Here is a 24,146-nt window from a genome sequence, read left to right as displayed (position 1 = left end):
AACTGTACACTGAAGTTGTGCATCTTTGAGGCATCTGATGACTTCATGCTGTGGGGAAACAGGAATTCCCATGGGAAAGAACCCAGAGCTGGCTTACCTTCAGCCTGATTCAGTGACTCAACATCCAGTTATAGGAGCTGAGACAGCTATGCCAGAAACCAGGTGTTTTCAAGAGATGTGATTCTCAAACAGTAAAAAAAACACAGACTTTGGCTATCAGCATGAATTAATGCTACTTACTGGTCATAGGGTGACACAGGAAGAATGAAGAATCCTTTCAATTGTCCCAAGAGTGAGCAACTGGAGAGAAGTAACATCTGTGGAGATTTTGAGCTAGCACCTATGCAATGGAGTGGAAAGTTGCATTCCTATTACTGCTTAACACTCGCACATACGTGAACACTGCCATTTGATACTAGCCAATTTTAGGTCTGATCTTTGTTCAGGAGAAGGTGACTCCCAACAGACCTGTGAGAGGAGGGCACAAGTTTACTGCTTCCCACCTCGCAGGTAGCTCAGCAGGGAGGGTTCTTACTGAGTTGCTGAACCCAATAGGGCAGGAAGGGAGATCAATTGTGCTAACCAGAAGTTAGGAACAAGCTACGCCACAAAAGCCAGCCCCCGTATCTCCAGTGCCTATATAAAGGCAGAATTTATGCTGTCACCTTTCCTTTGACCAAAAGGGCTTGTTCTGCCTCTGTCTTCCTTCCAGTCGCCTCCTTTTATGAAACTCATAGAAACTTAATTATTTTTGAGACGTTCTCTCCCTCAGCTCTGTCTGCCAAGAATGATTGAAGTCTGCCAGCGGATCCAGAAGTAATTAGGGGAAGACACACACTGGCAGCGAGATTACCCCAGACACTTTCCTTTGGAAATCAGGCTAAAACTCACAGTATTATATTTATTAAAACTGTCCCCTGAAGTCAGATTTATGATTGCTGAAGTCCCGTTACTGGTGATATGGCAGATTTTTCAAACAGTTTTGGAGGATTATATTTGGTTTCTACAAATCAGATTGATTTCACCCCTTCAGCCCCAGGCAAGCCATCTAGGAACAGTTCTCCCATCTGCTAAATTGAGATGAGAAGTGCTTACCTGCCTTTTCATCTGCAAACAGAAACAATGGTTTGAAGATCTTGCAAGCATTACCCTAGTAAAAAGTAATTATTGTAAACGTTGCTGTAAAATTAGTGCATACACATTGTTTTCTTCTTGAATGGCTGCAGTTTTTTAGAAAGAGAAGTGCTACAGACATTCAATTCTTATATATATTGAAGTGCATTAGAGGAAATCACTCACTTAGCAAATCTTCTACCGAGATTGCTTTTCTACCACAAATTAACTCTTAACGCTTAGTAAAAGAGAGCATTTTATTAAACGGCTTCAGTAACTTTAGGAAGAATATTTGACAAAAAAAAAGTAATGGATTGCAAAAAGTTTTAGGCAGGACTTCCTAAAGCATTTCCTCCTCAGTGGGCGCATCTCCTAAGGCCCTGAGTTCAGAGCAGCCTCACGGGAGGCTTTGCCAGTGCTTAACACGGAACGGCTGAGGTGGAAAGGGACCTGTGTGCCCATCTGCTCCAACACCCACCCAAGCAGGGACTCCTAGAGCAGAAGCAGGTGGCTTCTGAAGATCTTCGAGGAAGAGGCTCCACAGTCTCTGGTCAACCTGTGCCCCGCTCCATCACCTGCATGGCACAGTAGTGCTGCCCGATGGTCAGAGCACATCCCAGACCCACTCATCTGCCCGCTAGCTCCATGAAACCCCCCCTGCTGGCCTGCAGCCGAGGGCCCTGCACGCTGCTCAGGGAGGGCGAAGGTGGGATGGAAGATGCCACCCTTCCAGCGCTCTCCCGTGGGAGGGGAATGCGAGAACTACGGGCGGAAGCGGCGGAAAGGAGGAGGCACCAGCCACCCGGCGACGAAAGGCCGGGAAGTGGGAAACGGGCAGCCAGCGGCACCTCTTCGCCTAACATTCAAACAAAAGCATCTGAAACGCCACCCAGAGCAGGGAACGCGCTTCGCACCCACTCTCGTAAGACAACGCCTGCCCGCTCACAGCCGCGTAGGATCCAGCTCTGCCCGCGAGGGGGCGCCGTAGCACCGCGGCCGGCCGCGTTCCGTGCGGCCGTCCGTCAGCGGGCGGAGCGGGGCGGGGGCCTCAGTGAACGGTGGCGTTGGTGCCGCCTCGGGTAGGCGCTGAGCAGCAGCGCTCCTGTCGTCAGGCTGCAGGACGGTGTAACTGAGCGTGCCGCTAAGCAACGTCTCTTTCCACGCAAAGATGCACGGTGTGAAATCGAAAAAATAACCCCCACTCGGTGTCGTTTTGTGTTCGACGTGCACAGAAAGCTTTCACACAATAACTCAAAGGAGAAGAGCGTTCAGAAAAAAAAAAAAAAAAAAAAGACATTTAATTATAAAAGAGCCTTTTAAATTAAAAAAAAAAAAAAAAAGATAATGGCACTAAACCAGAAACAAAGTTATTTAAAAGATCATAGCCAGCAGGTTGTAATGTTATGCCAGAACCATGCAGCTGTTCCCGTCCTCTGCACTTTGCTCCTGATTCAAACAACACCTGGCGTCCCGGTTGCGAGCAGTCGCTTACAGAACTATATGTACTACAACACATCATTTCTGCCTTACATGACAAAAACACCTTCTATGTATTACATTAGATTAATAAATATTTTGCTTAAGCACTGATCTGGTTTTCTACTCTATCCCGTAAAGAACAGCAAGTGAGTTTTGTTCTATTGACAAAGTGATTTGTCTCATGGGGAGTGCTACCATGGCTTAGTCCAACACCATGGGGGTACTCACAGAGGCAGAGCATTGGGAGCAGACCTGCTACAGGAGTCTCCAATTTCCTTCATCCTGCTCTGGAGAATCCTTCACTGCATCCTCTCCGAGCCTTTTTAAAAACAGTGAATACTTACACCCCTCAAATTGTTCATACACTGCGGATAACTAATCAGAAGGTGCCCAAATTTGTCTATGACCTGTCAGAATTCTACTTCACTGCTTGTATATAAAATAGAGTTCCAGTGGTTTCTTTGGGAATAACACAGCCAGGGCCTGCATCCAAAGCTCAGTAGAAAGGCCCCTGATTCCTTTAATCAGCTTTGATCAAGTACAAAAAAAAAAAAAAAAAAAAAAAAAAAAAAAAAAAAAATCAAATGCAGTTCTTGATTGTATATAGACATTCCCAATGAGGTCAATGTAATTCTGTGTGCATCGGAAGAAAATGCTTAGTTCCAAGGATATCATTTCACAGTAGTTACTTCAGGTCAGCACACAGGTATGCGCTACAGCAGGGGTGAGCTAGTTTACAAATAAACTGTGAAGTGGTACACAGGTTTGTGAGCCCAAAGCATTGCTATGGGACTGGATTCTGAAGCCACAGTCACAGCACTTTGTGCTGCAGTGAGCCATGTTAGTCTGTAATTCAGTATCAGTGAATTCCACAGGGAGAATTCAGTCATTTCTTCCCCGCCAAGAGGAGGATGTGCAATAATTCACCACTGGACTATTAATTTTCAAGTGGTTTGGACAGCATCTATCAGGGAAGGTAGAACTTGATTCTGACCTCATCCAGGATAGACCAGATGTAAAGCTGGTGGTAGGTAATACCAAAGAGCCTATGTACACTCCACAGCAGACCTTTACCCTGATTTTGAGTGAAAGATTTGGTAGTTTGCTACTGTGAAACTGAGCCTACAGTTTCTCTCCACAGTTATTTTATTCACCCTGAAAGTCTTTATTGTGCTCATAATTGGCAGATTTTGGCAGTTCACAAAATGCTCTGCAATTTATCAGATGTCCAAAAACCCTGAAATAAACATTTGCAACATATCCATGTATCACTGCTGAAAAACTCAGACATCTTTCTAGTGGTGACAATATCTCAGAAAGGACACTGCCAAGAGTGGTGAGATTTAAAAATGACTCACTGTGTTATACTGTCCTACTTAAAAAAAAAAAAAAAAATAGTATCAAGAATACAATCAGCCATAATAAGAATAAAAATATTAAAAAGATCTAGCAAAAAGATGCATAGAAAGCATTTTCACAGTTGTTTTTAAATAGTTTCTATCAAAGTTTACCTAGAAAGTGAACAAAATTAGGTCTTCCAAAGACAAAATATATATTGTACTGCAGTTTTTTCCTGCGAATTTCACACTTACTTGAGAAACGGTTTTAGGTATTTTTAATACTGTACCATTCAGAAGTGCTGATCAGGATTTGGTTCTCCAGTGTCCTACCACTGTGAGAACCTATGTGAACACACACTTCTATGCAAACAGATTTTAGATCTCTAACATAAAGAGGTTAAACATCTGTTTGAAAAATAAATTCTTCTGAAACCAGACCTACCAGATGGGAGTATCATCAAGGGAGATTAGTGCCATTAAAATGTTTAACTGACTTATTCTCATATCAAATGAGTGGGAAAAGTTCTTTCTGGTATCTTGCTGTAAGTAAAAGTGAAAATTTACTAGTAATCACTGTTGGGTTTCCATTGCCTTTCTTTTTTTTAAACTAGGTAAGTTTCTATTAATATAATACAGCTGAATGTTGAAAGAACACACTACCCCTTTGAAAAATTCAGCATTACAAAGTAAGTCCATCGTTTGTTCTTTTGCCATTTGCTTAGCTCTGCTTAGATTTTATAACCCACTCAGCATTTGGGTTGAGTTGGTAGAGGTCCTTCATGTAGGTATCATCATCAAGGCAGCGTTCCCCTTAAAAAAAAAAAGAGGTTATGTGGCTACATCAGTAAAGAAAAAAATTAAAAATAAGAAGTTATTTTCAAAGTTGCTGGTTTATTCCATTTCAGTTTTCAAGCTATTTCTGTGGTATTTAACAATGGACAGCTAAAGCCTAGAAGTGCTTTTAACCTTCTCATCCATCTTGGAGAAGAAGGGATGCAGGGTTGAGGCTGTGAGGGAAGCTGTGGGAGGTTCCAACTCTGTGGCACTGGGTCAGATTCTTCAGACTATTTGCATGGAAGCTCCACTCTCTGAAGGTTTAATAAAGGAAAACTGGGCCCTGGTTATCTTGTGGTTAATTCAAAATTCCACTGAAGCCCATCAACATTACTTTCTTTTCCGAAATGGAAAGTTTGAGCAGGGTTTGTCCTTGTTAAGAAGGTATTATTCCCGACTCTGCTTCTCTTGGTTAACACTTATGCATAGCACTTCTAATGGTTACTGACAAAAGAGAGAAAAGTAGTACAATGTTTTTGGTGTATTACAAGAAACTCATTTTTGTCTAGTAGCTATGATGAAAAAAACATGCTGTTCCATCAAGATCAGCTTTCTCCTCCCATTTCCCCACGGGCTTTTGCATTTGCAGCTACACACTACAGTACCTCTCCTGCTCCACCATTTCAAGTAATTGAGGTGACTGGTAGCTTTTTTAATCTGCTAACCAGATGTTTCTGGAAATATATTCTCCTAAAGCAGAAGGCAAGCAGAGATGTTACCCTGCAGCAGGATCAGCCTGCCAACTGTCTTGACACTCTGCTTGGAGCAGGCAAGCAAATGAGATTGCCTGCCCAAATAGGCTCTTCCTGATAAACCTCCATCCCCTCCCCATGCCTGGTTGCCTGGCACCCTGTTGTCTCTCAGTCATTTTTATCCCAACCTGTGTGCCATGTACCACCCACACTCCTGGACAAGTGCCTCAGTGACAGCACAGGATGAAATAAGTTGTGGATGATCCACCCCTGAATGTGTTCAAGGCCACACCAGATGGGACCCTGGGCAGCCTGATCTAGTGGGTGGGAGCCCTGCTCACGGCATGGAACTGGATGATCTTTAAGGTCCCTTCCAACCCAAACCATTCTGAAATGTTAGGATTTCTGTATCCAGTCATGCTCATGAAGCAATAGCAGAAGTCCTGTTGAGTGCCATGAAGCCCAGTGTACTGGGCACACCAAAAAATGTCTGGAAACTTCAGCAGCTCCATCTGTTAGGGTAAAGGACGTCAGCATTGCTCATATTACAAATGTGAGCATAAGCATATGAGTGCATTATGAGCCTGTCAGCTTGTTTGCCTTTTGGGCTCTTTGTACATCAGCTACTTTGGGAAGATAGGAACTGCAAAGATCTGGAAAGCTGGTCTATGTCAACCTGCAGGTTAATATCAGGGAGTTCTTGTCTCAGCTGAAAGACTGAGTATATAATGGATATGCTAGAGAAAGATAATATACTAATCTGGCATCCAGATTTTTTTTTATTTTTTTTATTTTTTTATTTTTTGGTCTTCAAAGCTACTAAAAGCACTAAAACATCTCTTGCAGGGAAAATATGAGAGTGTTATTTTTAACTTACATTAAATTTTTCAGTTTAGACAAAAAAAATAAATTGAAGTAGCGATTAGGTTAAATGGAATAATGATAAAAATAGCAACTACATGTAGTATTTAAACATGTAGTACAGATGGCATATTCATGAAATTTTATGCTTTCAAATACAGCTTAATATAGAAAAAGTGAATGTAGGATGTAAGTTCAATACAATGCTGTCTTCTAGGTTTTGAGGTGTGTCGGGTTTTTTTATTTTTTTGCTCAGCATATGAAAAATAATGGGAACTGATTTCTAACACAAAAGTACTTTCGTGTTCATCAAAGGAAATTTCTGAACTGCTTTCAGTGTTAGCCTTTGGCCTTCACCTTGCTGATCTGCTATTTGCTTTAATCAGTGGTTACACAGAGGAGGAGAGATTAACTGTTTGAAAATTTCATTACTCAGTCATTTTTCCGTTTTAATGGTCATTTAGTCATTGGAGCCTGCAAGCAACACTCCAATGAAGAACATAAGGGCTGTAAGTTCACCTATTATGCCTCAGTACAAAGAGATGAAGAAGATGAACTTTAAGCACCTTCCAATCCAACCTTTCTATGCTTCTTTATTGTACATAGGTATCAGGAACATCTGTAACAGTAGTCTTCCTCCTCTAGAACAGGTAATAACGTACTACTAATATGATGATTACACCACCTTCTCTGCTTCCTTCTCCCCAAGGTTAACTTTCTGCTTTAGGATGTGAATAAATGTAGTCACACAGTAAATCCATATATTAAGTGCTGAACAGTCTTATTTTGGCAAAAAAAGTTGTACAGAAGCCATTCTTACCAATATTTCCTCCTATTTCATAAAGGAAGACCTCTTCTTTCTTGAGTGTTTGGACATTTCCACTGTCAGGAACAAAAAGTGTAGATTAACTGTATTGCAAAAGAGCTTGTACGCTAGCAAAGAATTTGTACGCCAACAACTGAGACATTTCTGGTAGAAGTTCGGCTAATTAAGATCAGCAATGCAGCAGCTGTAAATCCTTTTTGTTTATACTCATTTACTGATAAAGTGAACAAGAACACCATTGCATGCTAGTGCAAATAGTCCTGCAAGTGAGCAATAAACTACAGAAAAGGTACAAATAAGATACACAGGTCGCTCCAAAAGTAATACCTCCTATGTATTTCCAGGGAAACTACAACAGATAAAAAAGAACACAATAACATTATTTGATAGAACAAGCTCTCAGCAAGAAAACACTATTTTTCAATGTTGTCACCATGATTAGCTATGCATTTTTGCCACCCATGAGCAATAATCTGCATCCCATGCTTGTAACAATGTCCACCAGTGCAGGTGACCACTGTCATTGTTGCTGCTGCTGAAACACAGCACCTATTGCCTCACTGTGCTCACGTAACACCATCTGGACTCCATAAACATTCAGCATCAGTGAATGTCAGTGGGTGCCATTTTTTCTGCATAGAGGAATTCAACTCCACACCTTTGCTTCATGGGCACTTACATGTCAGACACCATTCTGTCAGACTGCCCCTCTGCTGCCATCTGTCACACAGCAACAACATATAATGGACTATCGGTGGGAAGGTTCAACCTCTACTGCCACACCACCAACTCTCATGTCATGAGCCAATAAAAGAGAAGGCATTACTTTTGGAGCAGCCTTCATAGATGTGAAGAATTTGTGGTTTTTAGAAAAGCATTCAATTGTTATTAGCAAGTAGCCTGATATTTACCCTCTAATTTTTCTTTCACTGCTGCTGCAAAAATAAGTATTGGCCTCACACACTTCATATGTCTGAAAAAGCCAAGCGGTTGGGTACGGAAACCATATTCTTGCTGGTTTTAATTTTGCTGCAACTAAAAGAAGTGAAAAAACATACAGTGGAGGAATAAGGTCTCCGAATTACAAAAAGATTTTATTTTTCTCACTGGTTAATTCTAATAATATATGCTATAGTGCAGCCAAAAAAATAACTTTCTTTCAAAAATATAAGCCCCTGAGAAGAGCTCTTAAGAAAAACTGTCTTCTTGATTTCACACAGAGCACTGTTATTCCTTTAGCATGAATAGTTGTATATGATACCCACGTATGTTAATGATTTGGGGCTTTTTTGCTAAATCCATTCTGATTTCTTACTTTGTTCATGTATATATAAAATATATGTAAAATCTTTTCTAAAACTTCTTCATTTCTCAATGGAGTTGGATAATTAAAACTTTCCTTTTAAAACACCGCACGAGCAACATTTTCAGTTATCTATATTCCAATACTTGTACTATTGTAATATATTAATGCCATTTTTATATGATGTTTTCTCTTTTCCTCATCTCTTTCTTTCTTAGACTTGTTTTCTTGGATATCCTTTCTTCTTCTGAGAACATAACAAAAGTATTCTTTCAACCCATCAGACTAAAGGGCTGATCAGTTTTTACTAATAGTTTTCGTGCATTCCTGAGGGCTTCGTGAGCTTTAGAGGCATTAGAAACATGAGATTAATTCCTCAAGCGTATATTCTAACGGGCTAAATTCAACCCCAAAGTTCATGAACTCATTTTGATTCAAACAATTTTTAAACTTTTTTCCTTGATAGAATACACGTTAATAAAAATGTATTTGTACCTTTTCTCACTGAGAAATCTGGCTACTATATCACTGGCTTTCAGGTCTTCTGTCAGCTGTATTGCCATGGAAACTTTTGAAAGATGAGGTGCTTGCACCCGTATCACTCCCTGAGGAACATCAGCCTGCAAAGCAATAACGGTGTTGGAACAAAGCTGTGAGCAGCTGGCTTTGATGAGTTACTCAAAATACAGTATGAAATAAGTAACAGTACGGTGCTCTGTAAGTGCACTTTACCACTTTCTACTACACTTCACTTCAGAAACATGGTAACTACAGAGAAATTCAGTAAATTGCATAAGGCCTTCAAATCTCTTTTTACCTACATAAAGAACTTTAGAACAAAAGAATAGTAGTGCTTAATTATTTTTCGAAGATGTTAGAAATAACAGCTACTGCTACATTAAGAACACACTCAAGTATGACAAAAAGCATCTGAGACTGACACAGAAAAGATGGAAAGACTTGCTGTAGGCATGAAAGCCAAGCAGTTCCTTCATTCCATGCCCTCCTTCCAGAGGAGGAAACTTCCAGAAGAAACCTTTCCACTTTCATTCAAACTGAATTTCATGCCCAAAGAGAAAGAAAAGGGAAAAATAGAAAAAGAAAAGAAAAAGAAAAGAAAGATAACACAAAGTAGAATGATCTATGAATGCTTCAAGTGATCCCTATTTTCAGGAAATATTTCCTATAGAAACAGATGTTAACTACAAGAGCTTTCTATCCCTATTTCTGATTCTCCAGAATATCTTCAGCAAGTCAACCTACATAATTGATTTGTATGTTATATCAGTCTAAAAATCCTTGATGACAAATATCAATCATATCACCTATAGAGAAGGAGGGCTCCACAAGATCGTTTTTCTGTTCAACTCCTACATAGAATCATAGAATCCTTAGAGTTGGAAGGGACATTTAAAGGTCATCTAGTCCAACTCCCCTGCAATGAACAGGGACACTCACAACTCAGTCAGAGTGCTCACTGAGAATTTGCTTCATAGTCATCATGCAATCAAAGATTCATAAGGCTGCAAAGGATCTCAAAAAGCAATTCCATATACCTATCTCTAAATTTGCCTGATCTATTCTTTAAGGCCTTCACCCATGGAAACAATGGCTGTAGCTATTGGATAGGAAACTAACTCCTGTTAAAACATCTTTTTCTCTTCTTCCAGACTGTTGGGATCATGCTTCCTAGCAAAAAGATACGAAACTTTTAAAGATAAAGAGGCTATTTGTTGTTCCTAAATGGTCTTTTATCAAATATACTGTAAATTTGTTTCATTTCAGTATACAATTCTGTCCTATTTTGTTTCAGTTGATTTTAATGAAGTTGTTGGCTAACAGTCCTTTTCTCTGTACAGCAGTCATTTAATAAATGATTTCCCACCTTGAGTGCATGAAAGAAGAATGAGAAATGTTCACCGAGCAGTAACATTACAGTCAGAAATCAAGCAAGGTAATTACTCTGTTTATTTAAACAGAATCGTTATTAACTCAGCTAATGAATGCATTTTGCCACTTTCACTACCTACATTTATTCATGCTCAGCTGAACAGTATGTTCATGGTGCCCAGCTAGAGAAGAACAGATAATGAACATCCTCTAGTCCATTCACTATATAAGCTGGTGGGACAGAAAATTCAGTGATCATAAGTCATGCAGCAGCAGACTTACAGAAGGAACTGTAGCGTGATTCAAAACATTCAAGTTAGGGCTTTTCATAGAGACTTGATCTATGTTTCACAAAAGAGCTGCAGGTACTGCAGTGTAGGCTGTAGGATCTGCAGTGGGTCTCTTGCTGTTCACTTTGCATGACATGCTTGGATATTCATCAGGCTAGACAAAGAGAGGGATGAAGCAACTGCACAGTATTTTCACTTGCAACTCAGATGATGGGCTTATACTCACCAAATGTGCATATGATATCAACCAAGGAAGAAGCACAAGGATTACGAAGAATAAAACTGAAGTTCAAAATGAACTTGCTAACTGATAGACAAAGCCTGAAAGAATTGGGATGCAGTTGTTCTCTTTGCACTGCAAGTAGTACACCTCACTTGGGACAGTCAGCTATGTACAGCTGTATCAGATAAGCCCAGTAGCATTGCACTTTGCCACCAACATGGCTGCTCCTTTATTTAGGAACAATTGCAATATAGAGAGGAATACAGTGACAGGTGGTATCTATTAGCTATTCTAGTGAATAAATTTGCAGTCACGAGGGTATCTTTCTTTGCCTGGCTAGAGCACTGTGCACACCCACCATAGCATAAAGGCTTACTCCCTAACACAAACTTGGGCCATAGAATTGCATGCTTAGCTGCTCCCAAAAGCTATCAGCCTTCATAAACTCCATTAACCACACTCAGCACTGTACAGAGATTTTGCCCCAAATCTGCTCCCCTTGCACAGTAAATGCTATTTCTTAAAAGGGGGAGAGAGAGTGATAGAAAGGCCTCATGAGATATAAAATTTATGCAGATTACCAAATGAGCTGACTGCCACAGAAAATGTTGAGATATTTCTGAAGATTATGGAAGTGACTCAAGCTCTGGCTATCTCTATTTAACCACATGGGGTGCCACAGTATGCATAACTTTTACTTACATTTTATTCAGCAGCAAGATAATTAACTCTCAACAGTTTCAAACAGCATTCACCAGAGTGGTGATTCACCACAAGTTTAAGTGCCTCACTTGCCATTTAATGGTGGAGTTTAGTCCAGGAACTGCACAGTAATTGGGGGGGGAGGGGGGAAAGCTTTTTTCTTAAAGAATTGAGGCAATTTCAGCCACACAGAAAAATGTATAAATGTCATTAACAATGAAGCCATATCATACCTGGGAATATGATTTTAAGAGTACTGTGTTCCCAGGCACCCTAATTATGGAAAGCTTTGAGCAGGAGTAAAAAATGTGTGAAAAAATTCTACTATTTAATTTTGCAGGGATTCCCCTGAGATTTTGGGGGCTTAAATATAATTATTTGATAGCAAACTTCCATTTACGTTTAGGTAAGAATTTGGGGTAAGTATTACATGAGAATTCAGTCATAATTCTCTAGTGGATTAAAAAGACATATTTTACTATAAAAATCATCAGCACTGAATTACAAAAAAATATTCTGATATGTAAAGCTGCAATAGCACTTGCCTATTTCAGTATATATGCTGCTATTTCCATGTTGAACAATGGATGGCAGCATTCCTTTAAGTGCCAGCTCACATTAATTCCACTGAATTGTATTCAAAGAATCCTCTCCTTATTAGACAGTACAAAATAAATGTCAATATTTAATTAGCTTTATTTTAAAATTGTAGATAACTCTTGATTTTTGTATAGATTCCTTCAAGTATAGTCACATAGATATGAAAGTAAGGCAAAGTCCTGCTCATTAAATTAATTCATTTTAAGGATGTGTCACTACTGCATGCAAAGTGGGTAGGAACACTTAAATATATAGTCCTAGCAGATGCTAGATGCAACTGTCCAAAGGATCCATGTTTTTACAGACTCAAATATATATGTATATATACACATGCATATGTATATTTGCAATATCAATTCAAGTGGATACCATAGAAAATATATTCACATGCCACATTCTAATTTTTGTCTTAATATGTTAACCATCTTTGCTTTTATCAGAAAATGACGATTTTTTTTAACAGTTTGCCGTACTCATATTTGTTGATTCAAACCCATGCATTTTTGCAAACTACCACAAGGTGTCTCTAATTCACTGAAATCTTTAGTTTTACCTCAGCTCACGAGATTGTACACCACTTGTTCCCTCTACAAACACAGACCTGATCTACTTTTATTTCAGACACCCAAATTGAAACAACCTATGTGATATCACTTTTCAGAATAGAAACATTTTGGAAAATCTGGGGAAAAGATAAACAGCTCAACCTTCCAGAATCGTCATGATGGTAATCCATAACTATGAAACCTATCTATTAACCTCCTATTTATTGAAATTCTCTCTTAAATAAATGTAGATATCCTGTTGGCAATATCCACTTTTACACTAGAGAGATGACAGACTTATTAATACGGTATTTCATACATATGTTTTCTTACATCATTAGGAGCCTTGTCCTGCTTCTCATGCTTTTCCCGATCATAAGCCATCTTTTTCAGAAGTTTCTTCATAGCTTTGTCCTTTTTCTCCTTCTTCTGGTTTTCAGTGTTTTGTTTTCTCACTTGGTTAACAATAAACTTGGGAATCTAGATGAATATAGATGGTAAGCAGTGAATAACCTCATCGTTTGCATAACTAACTAACCAAAACATTATAAATTTACAGATTGTCAAGTAGGAATGGAAAAAATAATATCTATTCCAAAGTAGTAATTAAGGATTCAAATAACATAAAGCTATGAAATAATTTTATAAACAGTGCCCTTGTGATGTTACATCTCTCTCAGTGGAAGAGAAGGGAAATCATACAGGTTGTACTTTCCTCAGCCAAAAAATTCTCTCAGCACTTAGTCTGTACAATGGTGATAACTTTTCCACATTTACAGCAAAGGTCAAGATTGTTTAAAGGTTCTGATGAACAACAAAGGTTCAAGTTCTCCAGTCTGTTTAAGGGAGAGTTTCCTTGAGATCCTGACACAAATTCATGTTTTTATCAAAACGTACTTTATATAATACAAAGTCTGGCCCAAAAGTCTGGATTTAAACACCACATTCCCTGTGAGTATCTCTAAGCAGACAAGAGTAAATTCCTTGTAACAATGCATACCAACAGAACAAATAACAAGATCCCCCAAGGATTTATTTTTGAGTTCACTTACGGTACATACTAAATACTGAAACTCAGACCATCAGAGCTTAACTCCAGCATATGTAATGATTCTATTTCATTTCCAACAGAATCACCTATGAGAAAGAACCCAGCTGGACAGGACTGACTGATCTTTCTCTAAATCGTGGAAAAAAGTTCACGTTACTTCTTTGTTCAGATGCCTTGTTTGTGAAATTTATGGGATTTTTTTTTCCCCTTAGGAATACACTTACTGTCCAGAGAAGTTTTTGGTACTGAATCATAAAGCGCATGACATTTGCTGTTCCAGCTGCCATAGCAAACTCGCTCTGTTCAATACTCTTTGAGCCAAGCCCTTGAAATGTGAAAAGGTTTGGGGCCATCACCATCGCAACATTGTTTAGTGTCATTTTGTTTTTCTCTCGATGATCTATTACCCTTTGGAGGAACTCGAGCAGTACCTGGAATTACAGCAGAATGTAAAGCTCAACTTTGCACACGAAAAAGTTAGATTGAAAGGTGATGTTACATGTTCTTGGAAAAACCTCACATTATTCCTAACAAAGCCACATTAAAAACAACAAGTGTGGATATGCTTCTTCACAAGACTGCAATACAAGTTTTCTTTATAGAACAAAGTAAATAATTCTTGTTAATAATATTTTCAAAAGCATTTAAGCCACTCTAAAGTTCTGTACAGTGAGATTTTCCAAAAGACTTCTTATGCAGGTGTGTAAGTAGCATTTCCCATATGCTTTTGAAAACATTACTTTGTTTTTTCTTAAAATGAAAGTGAATACAATAATTGGAGTGCCTAGTTCTGTGAGGTACAGGAATAGTGAGTAAACCACTGAATTGTAAATGACAAGTGGCCAGTTACAAACTGTCAGTCTTCAATTAATTCAGTTCCAGATATTTGTAACTCTACTCAGGAATCCTCCTCAGTGCTTCCACACATTAAGTTAACTCAAAAAGGAAAATACGTTTAAACAATAAAAACAAACAGGATTTTTTTTGACTATGGTAGAAGATGTTCTGTATTCCCCAGAAATCCTGCAAATTCACTTTTGATAATAGAAATGTTAATAGTAAATATTTTCTGAAAGCGATTTCTGATAGCTCTGCTACAGAAGGACATGCTGAAATTGGAAGTTTCTATGAGTGATGTGATGCAAATAACAGTAGGAAGTGTCAATTTGTTATTTATGTAGTAGAAATAAAAGACAAAGATAAAAGTAGGAAATAAAAACAGAAAGAAACTCATTTCATAAAAGCAAACATTAATGTGTAGGATTCTAGTACATTTTATTTTTTGCTCTGCAAATAATGACTGCTACAGCTAAAAAAAATAGATAAACTTGTAAGAGAAAAGGTCATTCACCAGAAGATTATTATTGCAATCTCCTGGAAAAAATTCAAGTCATACTCTTAAAGTCATTTGGGTGGAATTAGGGTCCTAAGTCATGTTTTTTTCTGAAGTTCTGTCAAATATGAAAAAAAAGAATCCTTAGTTTTAGCATTAACTTTGAACAGAAAAAAAAAAAAAAAAAAAAAAGAAGTTGAGAGACAACAGCATTCATTATAGTGAATTCATAGAAACTGGCAAAATATTCATGCAGGAAAAAACGTATTGGCAATTCTAACCTTCAGTGTGTCTCTGTTTGCTTCAGGTAGAAGGATAACCAAAAGATTCAAAGCTTGCAGCTGCTGTTTCTTCCTTGGAAGATCTGCCAGTGAAAGAAAAGAACTTCAGTATTTTAAAATTGTAATTAGTCCTTCTCAGAAAGCGTGATTTTAAAGTGGAAACCTCTTATAAAATGCTGAATGCATGCACATGGCTTGTTGTCATGGTGTGACAAAGGACTGGCAAATACTGCTTTTTCCATTTTCTTCCAAACACTCTTGTGTGATTCAGTTGCTGTATGATTCAGCTGTCTTTTGGCAGTATTTTTCAGAGCCTTGTTTTCTATTTTGCAGTGTTGAAAGAGAAAACTAGCTGGCTAATGGTTCCTCCCTTTTTGAGCCTGTGCCTAAAATTTCAGGAGTATGTTCAAAGCCGCATTCACAGTTTCTCTGATTGCCTGAACAGTTACACTGTCTCCCAAGTCACTCCCGCAAGACACCAGCAACATGAGTAGCAACAGCTGGAGTGGCAAACCAGTGGGGACAAAGCCAACAGCAAAGAAGCTGAATACTTATCTACAGCAGGGAGTGCCATAGCAAACATAGCATGCCTCCTAAATCCTGGCAGTGCGGAACAGTGAAGAGCCCCAACTCTCTCAGGTTTGTCACTTGTGGTAAACTTCCTTCTGTCATACTTTAGGGGAAGTGCTCTGGAAAGCCTTCCCAACAGATTCTTAATGAATCAGGCTATACATAAGCAAAGAAAGACCTGCATCTGACACAATTTTATTAGACCATTTCAAAGCTTAACCAGTCTGGTTTTGTGCATTCCAATGGGATTCCAACAGAACTGCTATTTCAGATATATTTTGTTCAAAACAATTTGGGAGATACAGAAAAAAAAAAAGAAAAAAAAAGTTAATCCATGATATAAAAAACAGCTTGCTGACTACTTTCTACCATAGTTAAAGTAAACTATACAAATAAAAGAATGGTAAATTATACAGTCTTTTAAAGCATGCAAACAGTGACAACAGTATGCTTGACTGCTATACTTGACATACATTAAAAGTAAGTAAGAACTCAATAGCAAAACAATTAAGATTTATTATTCAAATCAAGGTTTTCCATCTGTTCACCTAAATAATGTTCTACTTTTAGTTCTGTCAGTCACTTAAATTAACAAAATAAATTGTTCTAATTAAGTCATTTAAATATTTAAATAGTAAAAAGTCTAACCTCACTATTTAAACACATTATCATGAAAAATACCATTTACTGTCACAAAGATGACCCTTTTTCTCTAATACCTAATCTCACTGTACACAACCAACACAATGGGCAGACAATTTAAACAACTGGAGTCTACAAAGTGTTACATCTGTTTTATATCAAATTATTTGGCTCCATGCATTTTGTATCCTATTATCTGAGTATTTTCTGGATAAGTAATACCACAAAAGGCTTGAAGACAGCTCAAAAGTGGCAAGCAGAAACCATCCATGCTCTGAACCTTATCTGTTAATTGGAACAACCTTGAGGAACTGTTAGCTGTCAGCATCATCTGAAAGTATTCTGGCCTGATTTAACTTGCTGCTCAGTGCTGCAAAATCAATACCACTATGTAACAGGCTTAAGTTCCAGCCCCCTACTCACATCAATTGAAGGTCTGTGCACTTGAAAAGAACTCCTAACATGGAGAGTGGAAATACCCATAGTTTTGAAGAATAACTGCCTGTCTGCTTGACCATGGGAATTATCTGATAATGCACTCAGAAATAAGCTGTCATCACTGAGCCCATAAAAAGGCAGGAATAGTTTTTTCTGAAACCAACACCCCTGTGTTGATGTATGTGGACTCTCACTCCTGATTCACTGTCACCAAGCTGCTTTCTTTATGTTACAGCTTGCTGTCTTGGTGACCAGTTGTAAAAGAGGATGTTTTCACAGGAACTTGCTGATCTCAAGGGATTAGAGATGATTAGCAGTTTTGACAATTCTGTTGTAACTTTTCCTGTGGCAAATGGATAAAATAGACTCCATGTGCCATGCTAAACAGTATACATTACCATTTCTCGGATTTTGTGCAGAACTATTACATCTTTGCTGTTGTCTTCCTTTAAACAGAGATTATACACATATAATTTCTGTATAATACCCTTTTCACAAGGGTAGTGAAAGGACAAGGAGGAATGGTTTTAAACTGAAGGATGGAAGATTTAGATTATATGTCAGAGGGAAGTTTTTCTCTGAGAAAATGGTGAGGTGCTGCAACAGGTTGCCCAGAGAGGCTGTGTTCAAGGCCAGATTGGATGGGGCCCTGGGCAACCTGGTCTAGTGCATGATCTAGTGGTTGGCAAATTGTCTGTGGCAGGGGTGTTGGAACTTGATAATCCTTGAGGTCCCTTCTAATCCAAGCCATTCTATGATTCTATGAAACAAATATTATTCATAAACTGATACCACCTTACACAATTTTCTTTTAACTCCTCTATAATTCCTAAAGACCACTAAAAACATAACAAAAAGTGAGAATGTACTTTTATTTTACAAGTAAACTATTAAAGTAGATGTTCAATGAAAAGTATTACTTTGCTAATATTTATTAGCAAAGATACACAGTTTTTATCTGATTATAAGTAATATTTGTGATTTGTTTTCTTTCACATATTATTAGTGAAACCACTAGTATGGTAAAGAAACGATTCTCTGCACTGTATTATTTCTTTGCAAGCAAGATGGAAAGGACACTACTCACTCTGTACATCTTGGAAAGCTTTGAGATATTCTACAGTTAGGAGAGGTTGAGGCAGTTCACGGATGAAGAGTTTTAAAAGACTTGCTGCATCATGTTGTTTTACATTTTCCCAGTTGAAAGTCCCTTCATAAAATTTTGCTTCTAGTTCTTGGCAAAGGCTCTGCAAGGCAGTAGATACAGACAGCATCAGTAATACTTGCCTGCTAGAAGTCATACATTATACACACAGCAATGTTTTCCTTACTTTGAAAGGGGTAAAGAAAAAAAAAAAAAGAAACATCTGAAATATTGCTTAACTACATCTGCTGCTGATCTTTTGCTACAAATAGATAAATTGAAGATCAGAAGCACTGAAAACAAACAAGGTGATGGGCAGCAGACTGCCAAACATATAGGAAGAAATCCCATGGGTCTGCATCACAGACATCTGGAATAAGAACCAGATATCATATTCACTCGCATAAGAGTTACGGCCTCTCCTTCCCACAAAATATTAAGATGTTGCTGACATAATCAACTATCTTGAAACTACATACCAAAGGGTACTGTTTTTATGTATGTATAATCTTTTTCACAGACAAATACGACAATTACACACGCTGACAAACACCTTCCCATCAAAATATACATTCAGGTGAGGCTGGTTCTCTACTTAAAGTACAGGGAAAAGTTTTGTTTGACTTGGTAGCTGGATATCTGGCAATCTGTAGGGAATATCATGCTGCTGAACAGGCACAGCTTTGCATACCACTGGATGTTACACATGCTTTCTATGGAAGAAGATTCTACTGCAAAACATATGGTTTGGCAACAGTGGCAGCAGAATAAACACTACTGAGTGATACCTCGTAAGTCTGACAGCAGACATCACTGTACATCCACCCTGCTCCTGAGAGTGCTATGACTGCCCTAGAGATGTAAGAACAGAAACACTCTGTAATGACTGAGTCAGTCTTAGTCGCCCTTAAGGAACAGCTCTCACCCTGCACCTACTTCATTTGTTTGCCACTGGCAGAGTATCTCAGTTCCAGAAAGTGACCTTGCAGGCACCCCTCAACTTGCCTCTGCTTCTCGCCTAAGTTCTTCCAAACAGAAAATGAGCACAAGGACACTTGAATGTTTTGCGAAGTATGTAAGACAAAGTGAGGGAAAGTGCTAAGGAAAAATATAGTCTTAATTATTTATCGAGACAAGAAGGGCACACTGGATATAGAATAATAGCTAATTTTTAGGATACTGTTCTCACTGAATTTAACTTTATCCAAATGGAAAATCGTTCTATTTGCAAAGAAAATGTGAACACTCAGGTTGATATAAAAATTGGATGCTCTTAACTGTCCTCCAGAGAGATCTTCTGTCTCCATAGATTGTGTACAAGGGTCAGTGGTGCTAAGATACAAACTCACATGTCTAAAGTCAGGTGGGTATCATTTTCTTCCCATCAAAAACAAAACCAGGCTTTAGAAATAGATGAAAATGTTCCTGCTGAGATTCACCACCTCCTACATCCAAATTCAGACTAAATCAGCATAATTAATGCAGTATTAAAAAAACTAGATAAAATGAATTGTTTTATCTGAAGGGCAAGAGCAGAAATGTCAACTACACATCCTAATGGACCTACACTTAGGTTTTAAAGCAAACATATTTAACTATGGGATATCATAAATATGCAATACATTATCTTAATTATAACTATGAAAATAATATTAAAATAAGATAGCAAAATATTTTTTTTCCAATTATCTGTACCATTTTATAATGCTACATAAGAAGGATTTTTTTCATTTTTCAATAGGAGAAAAAAAGTTTAAGGAAATTAGAGATAATATAGGTCCTTCAGTGTGCTGAGTTATTTGTTTTCCTATAAAGGTTTCCATTTAAATAAGTAAAAGAATGCAACATTTTTTTCTAACAAAACAATTACTTAATTCAAAGAAGCAGTTTCTGCAAATAAATAGGCAAAAATTTAATGAAGGACAAATAGTTAATGATCTTCTTCCTAGGAAATTGTATTAACTTTATAAAGATTAAGGAATAAACAAACAAAATCATCTCAAAGTAATTCCATTAGGCAGAACTGATGTAGAGTGGAAAAGAAAGAATGAAGGAAATATATTTTTAAAAAATCTTAGTTACTGGTAAATAAACAAAGCCAGTTTCCATAATATTCCCTTCCTTCAGTTTCTAGTGAACCAGCTGCTGGACAAAGTTTGACATGATAGAGGCTGGCAAGCGTCTTTGGACAGCTGAATCCACTTAAGTTATCTTTTAGTATTTAAGGCCAGTTCAGACCATCTTTTTAACACATGGACTCTTGGCATGAATCATACTGTGTATTTAGTTTCCTGCACTAAGGAAAACACTGGGGAAGATTCTGTGTGTAATTGGCACCCACTCTGTGAAGTGTCACTGTGTGTGAACGGATGTGCTTAACAAGGATGTGTTCAGAGAGCTAAGAAGTTAGTTTGCTGTTCATAAAAAAAAATCTGAAAGGTTCTTCAGCACATGCTGCCTGCCTTGCTTTGTAATGTAGGTTAAGTCTAGCTATTAAAGCAAGCTCACAACGCCAGAAAAAAAACTTCCTCCTGGGGTACAAGACTGTGTATAAACTGTTCAGATGATTAAGCTGGTTCAGGGAAAAAAGCAAGAGGCTAGAAAGCTTGTGCCAAGAATTAATGAGATTTTGGCACAACTCAATTTGAAACATAGCTTTGACTCTGCTTCCAACTTGAACTTTCCCCAGAACTACACTGGATCAAGCCATCAGCCTCCTGGCTAATATAACTCATTTTTCTTTCTGAAAAGACTTTTCTTTCTGTTTTTGAAGATTTTAATAACAACCTGGCCTCAAAATATATTTCTATAACAAAATAAAATCAGGGAGATCAAATAAGCTTTTAGGGGTGCTAAAAATCTACATAACGTTTTACCTTTACTCTTGTTGCAACTCCTGGTATTCTAAGAAGTCCTTCTGTTTCCAGAGTTGCCTCTTCTATCTGGGAAATCAACTGTCAAACACAAACCAAACTGGATAAATTAAGATGTCAATTAAAAATTACTGATAGATGGTTACAATATATTGGAGCCTTTATGTATGTACATGTGTGGTACAAATATACAACATATGAGTACACAAATGCACAGTTTAGAAATGGATTAGAGTTGTTGTAGATGTAGAATAAAATCTTTAATATGGCTCTTGCCCTTTCTATGAATACTTCTAAAGAGTTTATCTCTTTTACTAAAAATAAGACCATCTATAGACCTCCTTCTGATGCTAAAGTAGTTATCTCACAAATACTCTTCTTTTCAACTTCACCAGAAGACATCCATGTACTTTTACTTAGTACTAAGATCTACTGGAATGCACCAGTAATAATTCACAGTTCTTATAAATTGTAGACTAGTTGCAACAAAAAAAACAAACTATTAATTTACCTCAAAATATGTGTGATACGAAGCAAAGTATCAAGTTTACTAAATTCATAGAATCAAAGAATCATTAAGGTTGGGAAAAACCTCTAGTATCATCTAGTCCAACTGTCCAGTTATCATCAATATTGCCCAGTAAACCACATTCCCTAGTAGATACATCTAATAAATTAATAAGTAAATAAATTAATAAGTAATAAATTAGTAAATAAAGCTGCAAATAAAAGTTACTGTAACTTTGACTAGAGTAATATATTGTAAGCTTTGCCACAGAGAGAAAATAAATTCAGGACAAAAAATTCAGTCATTTGCAGGTATGGAATAAGTTGACTTGCTTTTGCATATTTACCTTTTGAAAAATCAGTGGGATCTTGGTGCCTGGCACCTTCTTCTGATCCTGTTCCAGTAAAACTGACAGTGGGACACCAAACAAGCCACAGTCTGAAGAATAAAGCAAAATAAACTGAGATATCTTTATCTGTTCCTACACATGCAATGATGGCATAAAACCATACTTTAGAAACAGTTAAGCTTATTCAATACATTCATAGCGTTTGTTCAAAGTCTTTGAATGTTTTCATTGATTTATTACTAAAAGCATTTTGGCTAAAGTGACTAATTCATCTCTTCCTTCAGTCATACATCAGGACTCTTCTGTTTTGACTTCTGTCATCTGCATGTTCTGCAGTATAGCAAGGCAAATTGTGTAAATGAACCACTTGCATGGTTCTGGTTTATAGAGTGATTCTGATGATGACCATGGAATGCACATCTTCATGCATTCAGTGTAAGATAAAATAGACAAGATGCAAAAGACATGAGTAAAATATCCAGAAATTTGGCAACACAAACAAAACAGATGTAATTGTCATCCAGAGTTACTCTCAACATCTCTCTATAAGAGTTTTGAAAAAAGACATTTTCAACCCTTCATGTGGCTTTGCATTATACAAAACCATCATGATAGAATGATTAGCACCTTTCCAAAGTTGGTCTTCGTTTTGTTGTTGTTTTCTTTTTTCTAAAAGAAGCAAAATTATCATTAAGTCTGGGTTGGAAAATAGTCTTTAAAAGGTGCTTTGGTTGCACAAATAAAAAATAAAATATCATTTAGTCTCTCATTAATGTATTCTTCATGCAAAATTATATTAGTCTTGAAGTAGTTAGGACAACCCATTTGTTTTATGGCCCATGTGAATAGAATGACTTCTGAAAGCTATACTAGCCAATACTAACCCAAAGCCTGTTGCCAAAGAATTTCTCAGCAAAAAGTACAGATAACTGCTGCATGTGCAATTTTTGTGAAGCAGCATACAGTCCTACATGAAGCCTAAAAGCTGCTCATGCTAGTATCAAGCACAGAGCAGCAGCTGTAATTACTAAAAAGATGACAGCTCTTGGAGAAGTGCTATATATATCAAAGAAACATCATTTGGAGCACCACATCAAGGAGTTCTTCTCTATCAGAGTAAAAGGTCTACCATTAAAATACGTAGACTCATATATACATCCAATAGCTATACTCCATAGTTATATCATCTTGAGGATCTTATCAATAATGAAAGTTTCTACTGAGATGCAATTGAAGAAACAAAATTGTAGGGGGGCAATAAAAAGGCAGCAGCACAGCATTGCACAGAAGAATCACATTTTCATCATCTTTAAGTACTCAAACACAAAGAAGAACAGCCAGCAGATCCTCAACTGTATCAATCATTTAGGCAAACAACAGTTCCTGAGTGAAGAGGAGGGGATCAGGTAGAGCAACAAGGCACTGAAATAATTAATTACACTGAAGAGCAGATATATAAGCAAGGAAATATGACATGTCATTGTCTTTATCCTACACATTTCTATGTGTCTAGCCCATCTCTTTTAATCTCACAAAAAATAAGGCTTTTAATCAACGCAATACTCTTCACAACTGCTTGTCATTTAGACAAAGTTTTTTAGGCAATGTACTCAACAGTAAGATTTGCTAAGAAGGATCAATTAAAACTAAGACCCAAAATACAAGACAGTGTTTGTCTCTTTCTGTGTATTAATCACAAGCACTTCTACAAGAAGAAAATACATTTAGAGGATCAAGGTCTCACATGTTTCTGTTTATGACATTTGCTCTTTTCTACTACCAGAAAGCCAAGACTGTAGTCTGAAGAATATATCATACCTTGCTACATGTATCTCAAGAGTCTGTTGCCTTCAATTATTTAAAGTGAGCTATTGTACTGTCATACTAACTGAACCTTGAGAACAGAGTTTTGGCCAAAGCAAGCTTGTGATTAACTGGTAACACATTTCAAGCTCTTGTAAAACATTTAGCAGAAGCCAGAAATACAGAAAGCAAACAAAGCACTGAAAACCTCTAGCATCTTGAAATTAGTTTTCATGCATCCTAAGTCCCCAAGAAAAGCACTGTGATAATATATACATATATACTCCATTGGCTTGTAGAGCAAAACAGTATGTTGCAACTGTCTCAAAATCCTTTGCAAACGCACAGATCATTCACTTTGTATGTTGCATTGTGACTTTAGGAAATACCAAATGGGCATAGCTATGTGACCCAGGAAAGTCTGTGCCAGACATAACAGGAAAGCAGGTGACAAGG

At 37.6% G+C, this 24,146-nt stretch overlaps 1 protein-coding gene across 2 annotated transcripts in view; it reads right to left on the bottom strand.

The window, feature by feature from the left end:
• Window positions 1-626: 626 nt before the first annotated feature.
• Window positions 627-24,146, bottom strand: part of ARHGAP18 (Rho GTPase activating protein 18) — an 85,517-nt gene continuing 61,997 nt past the window's right edge. For both annotated transcript variants that reach the window (XM_031610418.2, XM_031610412.2), the window contains exons 7-15: window positions 21,885-21,976; window positions 21,034-21,111; window positions 18,101-18,260; window positions 15,364-15,446; window positions 13,974-14,180; window positions 13,032-13,178; window positions 8,944-9,068; window positions 7,140-7,201; window positions 627-4,742 (exon numbers count right to left, since the gene is read on the bottom strand). In XM_031610418.2, coding sequence (XP_031466278.1) covers window positions 4,651-4,742; window positions 7,140-7,201; window positions 8,944-9,068; window positions 13,032-13,178; window positions 13,974-14,180; window positions 15,364-15,446; window positions 18,101-18,260; window positions 21,034-21,111; window positions 21,885-21,976 — 1,046 coding nt within the window. In that variant the 3' untranslated portion in view covers window positions 627-4,650. The remainder of the gene's footprint in view (window positions 4,743-7,139; window positions 7,202-8,943; window positions 9,069-13,031; window positions 13,179-13,973; window positions 14,181-15,363; window positions 15,447-18,100; window positions 18,261-21,033; window positions 21,112-21,884; window positions 21,977-24,146) is intronic.

This window comes from Phasianus colchicus, chromosome 2 (assembly GCF_987193195.1).
Source record: "Phasianus colchicus chromosome 2, bPhaCol1.hap1.1, whole genome shotgun sequence".
NCBI classification, from domain to species: domain Eukaryota; kingdom Metazoa; phylum Chordata; class Aves; order Galliformes; family Phasianidae; genus Phasianus; species Phasianus colchicus.
Note: the sequence above shows the minus strand (reverse complement) of the source record. Positions and strands in the feature narration are given on the sequence as shown.